The sequence below is a fragment of the Leptidea sinapis genome, chromosome 2 (assembly GCF_905404315.1).
Source record: "Leptidea sinapis chromosome 2, ilLepSina1.1, whole genome shotgun sequence".
Classification (NCBI taxonomy): Eukaryota; Metazoa; Arthropoda; class Insecta; order Lepidoptera; family Pieridae; genus Leptidea; species Leptidea sinapis.
Window position 1 is genome coordinate 20,913,686 of NC_066266.1, and position 11,080 is coordinate 20,924,765.

The 11,080-nt window shown below is 39.3% G+C and overlaps 1 protein-coding gene across 1 annotated transcript; it reads right to left on the minus strand.

Annotated features, from left to right (window-relative positions):
* Positions 1–311: 311 nt before the first annotated feature.
* LOC126973567 (uncharacterized) lies at positions 312–7,952 on the minus strand. Its single transcript, XM_050820897.1, has 2 exons — positions 7,585–7,952; positions 312–683 (listed from the first exon to the last, which is right to left on the minus strand). The coding sequence occupies exons 1-2, from the start codon at positions 7,939–7,941 to the stop codon at positions 312–314; spliced, it is 729 nt and encodes a 242-aa protein (XP_050676854.1). The 5' UTR covers positions 7,942–7,952.
* Between the last annotated feature and the right edge of the window lie 3,128 nt (positions 7,953–11,080).

An 11,080-nucleotide genomic window follows, 5' to 3' on the forward strand; every position in this document is an offset into this window, starting at 1 on the left:
TTATCGAGACAGAATTTTGAATTTCGACTTGATTCAATTATTATAATTAAAAACAAACATGACTTACAAATTATTCTAAATTACCGCGCGCTATTTATATTTATTAAAATAAATTAAAATTAAGCCGATTGATCAAATATTGTTTCATTAGGTAGGACGAGCGACTGCGGCATCCTAGTAGTACAAATAGGCAGTCCAAAACCTTTCAGTACAACCCACAATATAAACATTCCTCCAACGGTATTTTTAAATTAAGAGTTCAAATAAAATTCCATAGATATGTTTAATATTAATTATAATTACTACAAAAATCAGTAATCAAAGTATTGATATTCCTTCTCCGCATACAAATCTTTTATTTTTTTACAACTCGAGATAGATTTGGCAGTCGCTAAATTTCCAGCCGGTTTTACTAGCATTTTATAATGAAGGCCGTTTGGTTCAAAACCTTCTTGATACATAGTGGGCGTGTTTAATTTATACTCTCTTTTATTCTTTTGTCTGTGGTTCATTAGATTTAAAACAACTTTGCTTTCCTTTTTCAATACCTTTTTTGTGTTTGGGTCCCACAGACCACAATCATTGACGCATACATAATTCTTGTTAGCGGGTTTCATTATTCGAGAGAAAAATATATGATTGCTAGAGTTAATCATCTTAAACATAATTAAGTCCGGTTTAATCTGGAAAAGTGAAATATGTTTTATTTAAAATAAAATATTTATGTAAATTCAAGGATTTTACTCCATTCTTCAATGACGTTCTATCACTGACCTATATACCACTGGACTGGCGGCTGTCAAAGTGCTTTTACGCCTGTTTTTTATTCGCCATTTTGGCGCTGTTGGCCAAGTAGCGAGAGTCTGCGGTACTAACTGCGGTAAACTAGTGATGACAACCTCAGCAAACATCGATATATAATATAATAATATAATAATAATAATAAATATTTATTTCAAGTAACATAGACTCATATTGTTAGTAATACAAAGCTTATATCTATGTTAGTAAATTAACCTGAAAAACACTAAGTACCTAATTATTAAGTATGTAGGTCATCGCTGCACCATTCCATTAGAAACGGCGCAGCAATGATTTACATATACACAGTCCAATCGACTGGCAATCAATTTCAGAATGCTGTTGGAACTGCTCCGCAATCTACGCACCAGGGATCCGCATCTTTTACGCATTGTCGCATAAAAACAATCAACTTGCGCCGCCGCAAACATCCCTGATGCGCTGCAATACCGGGGCAGCCCCATCAGCACCCTGAAGGCATTGTTATACTGGACACGGAGAGCGCTGTACGATTTTGTGGAGTACTTGACCCACAGGTTGCACGTGTAAAAAGATGTACAATAGGCTCTAAACAAAGTTATCTTTACATTGGTGGAACAACGTGCAAACCTGCGAGCCAGCATATTCGCTCTCACTGACACTGCTCTCCGTTCCCTCTCGATGTCAGTATCGTCTTTGAGGTCAGGGGTCAACATATGCCCTAGATATTTATATTGATACACTCTTTCTAGTGCATTTCCATTTAGAAAGATGGGTGGAACTTTCTTCGGTGTTTTGCCCATGGCCTCAAAGACCATTACCACACTTTTCTTTACATTATAAGTAAGACCGTGTTTTCCCACAAAAGCTTCACAAATCGCCAACAGTTTTCTCAGGCCACAAACCGACGCACTCAACAGCACCATGTCATCAGCGTAGCTAATGTTATTCAAACAAACCCCATCTATGTAACAGCCGGTCCTGGTGCTGCTGAGCTCGCCGAGCAACTCGTTCACATATAGGTTGAAGAGCGTAGGTGAAGTCAAACCCCCCTGCCTCACCCCGCACTCCAACAAATACGGACGTGATAATACGCCCGCCCATCGCACGCTGTTGACCTGGTTTCCATACCAATATTTGAAAATATTGATGAGTTCCAGTGGAACTTTAATTCCTTCCAGTTTTCTCCATAAGATATCATAAGATACCAGGTCAAAAGCCTTGGATAGGTCCAGAAAGCAGGCGTAAATTGGAGTCTTACGCTTCGTATAGTATGTGACAGCATGCTTAAGACCAAGCACAGCGCTCTCCGTCGACACTCCAGGTTGAAATCCAAACTGGTTGTCATGTGGCCTAAATAACTTATTCAGTTGGTTATTAAGCATGCTGTCAAACACCTTCGAGATGACCGTTGCCAATGAGATAGGCCTATAGTTGTTTTTGTCCGCTAAGTCGCCGGTTTTGTTTTTCACAATAGGTACAACTATAGTCCTCATCATCTCACTAGGCATAAAACTGTGGCTCATACAAATATTATAGAGCATTGTGAGCACTCTGGGTAAGTGTGGCCCAGCATACTGTAGATGCTCAATGCTGAGACCATCATGACCTGGAGATTTTCCTCTGGTCATATGCTTAATTGTGTGAGCAACGTCTTTACACTTAAATTGAATTTCCATTTCAATACTGGCCTCAACATCAAGCATCGTTTGTGAAGGACCCCGGGGTGATTTAACTACGAAGTGCTCCATGAAAAGATCGGAAATCTTGTCTGGCTCACACACGCCACCAACGCTCACAGGCAGTGACGGTTTGTTATTCATTTTATTTGTATGTTTCCAAAATCCGCGAAAATCGTTTTTTGAGTGATGCGAGGCTAGAATATCCAACTTAATTTGCTCTTCATGGTTTTGGCACCATTTCAAACGAGATTTGAAAATTTTTCTAGCCTCACACATTTCTCTATAAATAATTCCCGAAGTTGGTTTACCGTACCACGACCATAACAAAAATTTTTGCCTGGCCATCCCGTGAGCTTCGGCTACGTGCTTATTCCAACCAAGGACCTTCTTTCCTTTTACGCGCCTAGTGCTCTCTCGACCTACCAGTGACGATTCTATCAAGGCCTGAACGATGTTGCTGTACAACTGAGTTATTACATCTCTATGCCTGATGTCACTGCATGTACGATCACAGCAACCGTGAAGCTCCTGTGGGAAGTTAATCATCCTCAGCCTCTCGTGACATTCCCTCTGGTATGTGTCTATTTGATGTTGATTTCGCTCACCCCAGTAAATCTCATTTAAATAGGTATTACAATCCGCTCTCTTAGGTATCAAAACGTCAATATTACATTCCACTACCAGAGGGAAATGATCCGACCACAACACATCGTATAGAACTGACACATTGCGCACGGAGTCTGCCGCTGCTTTAGTTACTAGGCAGTGATCGAGCCACCGCTTAGACCCGTGTGCTTCGCTTAAAAAAGTATAGGTATTCGACCACGGACCTAGCACTTCCGCATCTATACAGCTCCATTCTTGTTCTATGCAGAACTGAGTAAGTTTATGATAAAAGCGCTCCGAAGGGTGCGCATTGTAGTCCCCAAGTATATATACACAACTTTCCCCGTAGGTCTCAATAATGGCACTCACCGAGCTTAGAATGTCCGTGAAATCCGCTAGGTTAGCAATCACATCCGTAGGCATATATACACTCATCATGATAAACGATTTTTCATGTAACACCACCTTTATAGCACAGATGCGCCGATTGTTACACTGAATCACTGACACTTTTTGAAAAACGCTACGCCTCCACAGCAGCGCGACCCCTCCATAAGGTCTTCCACGTAGAATACCCGCCGATGTGTCCACCGCAGACACTCCCGTGGCGCTGAAGTCATCGCACAAAGTGTCAAGAAAAGACAATTCTTCCGGGAGCAACCAGTGTTCTTGAAGTGCAATTATATCTGAAGTTTTACATAACTCACTAATACATTGTGCAGATCGCTTCACGCTCTTGCAATTAAAAGTAACAAAATTACATAAGAAACCTTTATCCATTAACAGTAGGTGTATTATTCAGCGGGACCTCTGTAACAGGCGTTTCGTTCAGACGCTTATGTTTGAAATGCACAAACCGACGAAAAATTATTCCCTGTGGCCAGAGATTCTCATCTAGATATAATGGGAGTTTGCTTTGAGATACCAAAAGCTTATATGCGTGGTGTTCACACTGTCGTTTAATAGAAATTTTTTCCAAAGTGACATTCTCCTTTGTTTTCTTCGAGATATAATTAATTATATCCGATTCCACCGTGTCTTTATGTACATTCGTAATGAATAAGGGTATTTTCCTATCTGCCGCCCTAAATTTCTCTTCGCATTCTACTACAAAATTTCCTGTATTACCAATGAGCCGGTTTTTAGATCTTTGCGACTTCCTCTGCACCACCGTCCAGCCTTCGTTTGGGTCATGGACCTTCGCGACGCCTGCATAAGTTTGCTTTTGCATTGGCCCCGTCGACTGATCACTCGGCTCGCTAGTGATAACGTGCGATGACGCACCTTGCTCCCCGCCGCCGGCGCCCGCGCGCACCGCGGCGTCGGGCTCCGAGCCGCGTCCACCGCTCGTGATGCAACGATTGATTTTTTGTTTAAATACGTTACTTGAAAACGCGGGACTACCCTCCTTGTTATTTATATTCATATTTCTATACTGCAGATTATATTCACTAGGGGAAGATTGCTGGCAATTTGAATGTTCTAAATTAGTCACAACTATGGTATCGTCTAATTGAGATAATCCTATCGGTCCACTATCACGGTAGGCTCCTCTTTTCATGTTAACTTTTACGGCTGAGAAAGGCGGCGACAAAGACTTTCCGAATTGACACTCCTTTTTTACTTCTTCAAACTGTTCAACTGTCACATACGAAGATTTTATGTTTTGAATCTCCGCCTGCAACAACATCATATCCTTAAGGAGCTTGGAGACGTCTAGGTGATCAAACGTTATAGGTGGTAGCTTCTCCAAATCCCTAGCTACGAATATAGGCATGACATCTGGATATAGTGGGAAAACATTTACAAAAATAAACTGTGTAATTTATTACGTTGATTCTTGAAGTATAAATAACACGGAAAACGAACGAAATTAATTCAAAATACAAAATTACTTCAGAATATTGTACGTTCCTTCGCAGCCATTTGTAATATACGTCAAAATTAGTTCTCTGGACGCTCGCTTGTGGCGCTTCTTAAAGGCACAAATGTTTGCTGTCAAACATATGGAACAGCCTGTCAGCATTTACACAAATTACGCCATAATAACCACGACGATCGGTCCACGCTGCCCTCATCCAACGTATTCCGGCGATCTTGACCAGATCGTCGGTCCATCTTGTGGGAGCCTACCAACACTGCGTCTTTCGGTACGTGGTCGCCATTCGCCACATACGCACCCACAATTAAGGACATTGTTCAGATCGCCAAATCTAGTGCGTTTCAAAAAAGCTCAATATCTCAAAAACCGTCAAACTTATGCCTAACATTTTTTCGCTTATCTGAAAGTTAATAGACCAAAATCATTCCTATTTGCCCTTCTCCAACTTATTCTGGGACACGCAGTATATCTATATCAATAGTTTTCATCTTAATGACTTACTGAATACACCGTTGAAACTTCACAATTTTCCCGCCCTTGGCAGATGACGTCTAAATCTAAGTCCGGCACCACAGAGTAATCTCGAATAATCCGCCATTTTGTTTCCACAGGGTTATTGCATGTCTCAAGTATTCTTTCAATAGCGATAAATCGACAAGATTGTAATGGTTTATAAATTTCATTATAATGAATGGTGCATATATTTCTAGGGTTTTGTATTGATATTATTTCGTATGGACATGGTGGTGGATTTTCTTCAATTATCTGAAACAGAAATGTAAAATCTGTAGTATTAACGGTAAATTATAAAATCTTGGTATGTAAGTTCAATGTGGTTCAAGTCTGAAACTTAATGAAATGTTGTTAATATTTGTACTGATCTGTTTGACATTTAGAAATTAAAATAAAATACATTTAGTTTTATTTGAATTTAATAACAAGTAATTATTAGTTAACCAACACACTATCTTGGAAAGGGTATATTATTCACATCGTCAACAATTTACCAATTAAGGAAGTGTCATCTGCAAATAATACCGTCTCACTTAATTTGCTTACATATAAATCAGAAGAAGCAATGGACTTAATATCGAACCCTGTGGCACGCCCATAGCAATAGGACACCGGAAGATTATGCTTTATTTATAATCACTGTTTGTAATCGGTGACTCAAGTATGATTTAATTATTTCTATTAAGTTTATTGAGGCGCCATAATGTTGGGATTTGCCCAATAAGGTTTTTTACATAATTTAACAAAAAAATGCATTTATTCAGATGAACTATCATAACTGTTATTAGTATCGTCATCTTAATCACTGCTGTCAGCACTCAGAGATATTATAAATTAATTTTCAATAATTTTGTCTATTCTCACATCTCGTTCAAAATCTTGTAAAATTATTTTCTTTGTTCTCTCTACGACTTTAGACAAGTCTTAATAATTGTATATTAGGAAGTTAAGTAAAACCTAAGACTTATGGATCATGTGTTATTTGGAAGTTAAGCTCATAATCGGATTATCCAAGTAGCAAGAGGAAGAATTGCTACAAGCCCCGCGTAAAAGGGGGCCTCGCATATCCACCTCCGTCTAAGCGTTCTAATGATTGTGGTGAATGACAACTTGCACAATTTTTTATTATATCTTTATATATATAATTCTTCTGTGAGTGTGTATGTCACTGAACTCCTCCTAGACGGCTGGACCGATTTGGATGAAATTTTTTGTGTGAGTTCAAGGGGATTCGAGGATGGTTAAGATTCAAAATTGAACTACCTCCTAAACGGCTGGACCGATTTTGATGATATTTTTGTGTGTTCTAGTGAATTTGAGATTGGTGTGTGTCTTCAGGTGGATTCGAGAATGGTTTAGATTCACAATTAAACTACCTCCTAAACGGCTGCACCGATTTTGATGATTTTTTTGTTTGTTTCAGTGAATTTGAGATTGGTTTAGATTCTCAATTCTGTCCATATAATATAATTCTCTCCGACCATATAAATAAGAACTCCTCTTAACGGCTGGACAGATTTTGCAAATTTAAGACGTGTGTACAGGACAACGTCTGTTGGGTCCACTAGTTATTTATATTTTTACTATTAGTTTGCAAACCAGAGCTGCAGCATATTATGTACAGTAGAGGCTTTGAAGTTCGATAAAAAATATTTTTTTTAAATGGGTTAGCAGTAACTTACTTGCCTCTTATATATATACTAGCGGACCCGACAGACGTTGTCCTGTACACACGTCTAAAATTTGAAAAATCGGTACAGCCGTTAGGAGAAGCTCACTAACATACATACACATAGGCAGGAGATTTATATATGGACATAAGTGAGATTCTAAACCATTCTTAAATTCAATGGAACACACAAAATCATCAATATTGGTCCAACCGTTTCGGAAGTAGTTCAATTGTGAATCTAAACTATCCTTGAATCCACTTGAACACACACAAAAAAATTCATTCAAATCGGTCCAGCCGTTTAAGAGGAGTAGAAGAATTATATACATATATATAAAGATATACTTATCTAATAATTAACTGAAAAGAAAAGAAAAACAAGAAGTATTGAGTTTTTGGGAGGACAAGACTTAAGAAATAATTATATTATTACCACATTGGAAACTCACCCAATAAGCGCTGTACTGGCATTTTGGGCACGAAACATTAAAATTACCGACACTTTTATAATATATCACTGACGCGTTTTTATCGTTTTTAAGATACCTCCACGTACGCCAAAAGAAATCTCTTTTAAATATATATTTAACGCCTTTCATTGAAAGAAGATTTCTGAAAACGCTTTCATACTTCTTGCTTTCCTCGTAAAGAGGCTGTCGTTTTACATACTCTGTGTGCATTATATCATCTATGTAAATGCCATCTGTCAAATTTTCAATTAATTTTACTCTATAATTGTCATTTCTAAATTCTTTTTTTCTGCTAAGAAATTTTCTACGCAAATCACGCTTTTCGTCACCGACCATTCGGAATTCATAATCCGAGAATAAATCCAGATTTAAATCTACAAGCTCATTTTGATGGGTTGTAGAAGAAATTATAACAAAGATAGCGCAAATTGTTACAAACATTTGACGTCGATACAGCTGTACTAAACGTTCAGTTATAAATACAGGCACGGGAATGTTTATAAACAATATCAAGGACCTGCCTTTGTTACCAGTTATCAGATTTTGTGATAGCCACAAGTTAAGGCGGAGTGTAAGCAGAAAACACACAATCAAGGCGTTTTAAGACAAAATTGTGGTGAATATATAGCATTTGGGGTTATAAACACCACTTTATCCGGTTAGACATACCCTTAAGTCTTGTCTGTAGGTTGCTTATGCTTGCTATTGGTTATAGTTCACATTCCAGAGCCATTTTGAACTACCACTATTCTTTGCAATTAAACAAGTATTTTCTCGGCATGACGCATTTGTTTAATACTACTGTCGTAAAAGTTATTCTGATAGCTTGTACTTTTTTTGTGTAGGTACATTTATTCAGATTAGTAATAAATAACAAGAATTGTAAGCATATAAACTGTATGCGCCTGTCAAAATGTTACGTTTTCCACGCGAGAATTTTGAAAAGATTAGCTTTGTTACATAGAGGGCCGGCAGCCGTGAACTCATATCGCTCAAGGTCGCTGGCCTTAAGTGTCGCCTTAAGCTCCGATTTAAGATCTCAAGTTATAGAGAAAGCTACAAAAACAAGCTCGATTACTTTACGATGAAACCACTGGCAGTTCGTAGATCTCTTTAATATATGAAACTTCTCTATAAAGTTTTTAAAGGAAAAATAGATGACAGTTAACTATTGAGTAGATTCAATGTAAACGTATCTCGGAGACCTCCTCGCAACCCATGACCTTTCTTTAAGGCGAAGAGTAAGCAGAAAACACGCAAACATCGTGTTTTTAGACAAGTTTTGTGGTGAAAGTATATCATTTCGAGCTATGAACACTACTTAATCCTGTTACACATATCCTTAAGTCTTATTTTTAGGTTGCTAATGCTTGCTGTTGGTTAAAGTTAACACGGCCGAGCCTTTTTGAACTACCACATTTCTTTGATGTTAAACAAGTTTTTTGGCATGGCGTGACGAATTTTTTTTGGTACTTCGCTCAGAAAAGTTATTCTTATAGCTTGTACTTTTTTGTGTAGGTTCATTTATTCAGATTAGTAGTGAATAACGAGGACTGAAAGCATATAAACTGTTTTCCATGCAAGAATTTTTAAAATATTGGCTTTGTTACATAGATGGCGGGCCGGCATCCGTGAACTCATATCGCTCAAGGTCGCTGGCATTTAATGTCGCCTTAAAACTAATAACGCTCGAACGAAACTTGGACAGGACGCTCCTACAGCCCATACGTCAGGCGTATACAACGAATGTGTAAAAAACATTATTCAAAGCGTTCATTATTTATTACTAGTCTGAATAAATGTACCTACTCAAAAAAAGTACAAGCTTTAAGGATAACTTTTCTGAGAGAAGTACTAAACAAATGCGTCATGCCTAGAAAAAACTTGTTTTAACAAACATCCATATTCATCAAATAAATGATTGCACCTACCGGGATTCGAATCCGGGACCTCTAGGTCAGTAGTCAGGGTCACTAACCATTCGAGTATATGGGTCGTCGAATTTTAGAGGCGACATCTGGTTTGAATATCCTAAACTTCTTTGAATTTGAGAAAGGAGACATCTCTTCAGTATAAGACGATCTCAGGAACATAGTTCATGATTTAAAGTGTCAATAGGAGATGCTTTAAAGCAAAACATTATTTAATCGATTTGGAAGGCCAATAAGCTGGAATACAATATATTTACTTAAACATTTAAATATCCTAAACTTCTTTGAATTTGAGAAGGGAAACATCTCTTCAGTATTAGACGATCTGGAAGGCCAATAAGCTAGAATACAATATACTTGCTTAAACATACATATAAACATCCATGATTCGGAAACAATCATCCATATTCATCATATAAATGATTTCACCTTCCGGGATTCGAACCCAGGACCTCTAGGTCAGTAGTCAGGGTCTTTTTTCTTATTTTTTTTTTTTTCGAGAAGAGGAAAATACATTTATGTATTGAAGTCCCGAACCAGGGCCCATATGTCGGACTCGGATGTCCGCGTAAAAACCTCGTCATGGGGATCTCTAAGCCTGGTGATCAAGACCCCAAGCGCTTCATAATCAACTCGAGCCAAGAAGCGACTCAAGTTCCCTAAGGAAGCCGTAGACTTGCCCGCCATCCTAGATGTAGATGGTGTACTCGGCTGAGGGCAAGCTGAAGCGGGCTGCGCCAGGCGCAGGGGAGCAGGGGTGGCCTCCCTGGGTGCTGAAACCGCAGAGGAGGGTTTCCACGCATTGAGATATCCTCTCTAGTTGATACATCTTACCTCTCATATCTGGAGTATAATCTGGAACACTCCTTTATACCGCGGGCTGGCGTGTGCGTTTACGTCAGGGAAGATGTCCTGTTCTCAACGCCTGAGTTTTCTTATCTATCCATCATGTGGCTGCGTGTAGAAGGCGACGACCATCCGCGAATCTATGCGCCTGTATAGGTCCAAAGGTGTAACGCAGAGACTGACCGGCTCCTCGAGCACATCCAAATGGCTACAGATTCCGTGTTGGAGCAGATCCCCACTGCAGAGAACGTGTTTCTTGGCAATTTTAACGCCCACCACGCCGAATGGTTAGGCTCACGTTCCACTACGGACGCAGGGAGATCTGTTCACGACTTCGCCTTAGCATATGGCCTGACGAATTTGGTTATTGCGCCAACGCGAATCCCAGATGTGGAAGATCAAACACCTTCACAGTTGGACCTTCTGTTGACCTCACATCCGGAAGGCTACCTAGTTTCCGTTGACCCACCTCTGCGTTTGAGACGACAAAGAGTGGCTCGAATCATCGACGATCAAGTCATCTCCGATCGCCTTGATTATTTGGCATTGCGTAGACATGTGGGTTCTCTCTGCATCTTGGTTGTTCGGCTTGATTCCAGCGGCCAAATTCCACCACCGGACATTACGCGCAAACCACCCGTATCACGTTGACGTCTAGCATTCCACAACCACGCGTTTTTCAAGAAATTTCTTGTCTC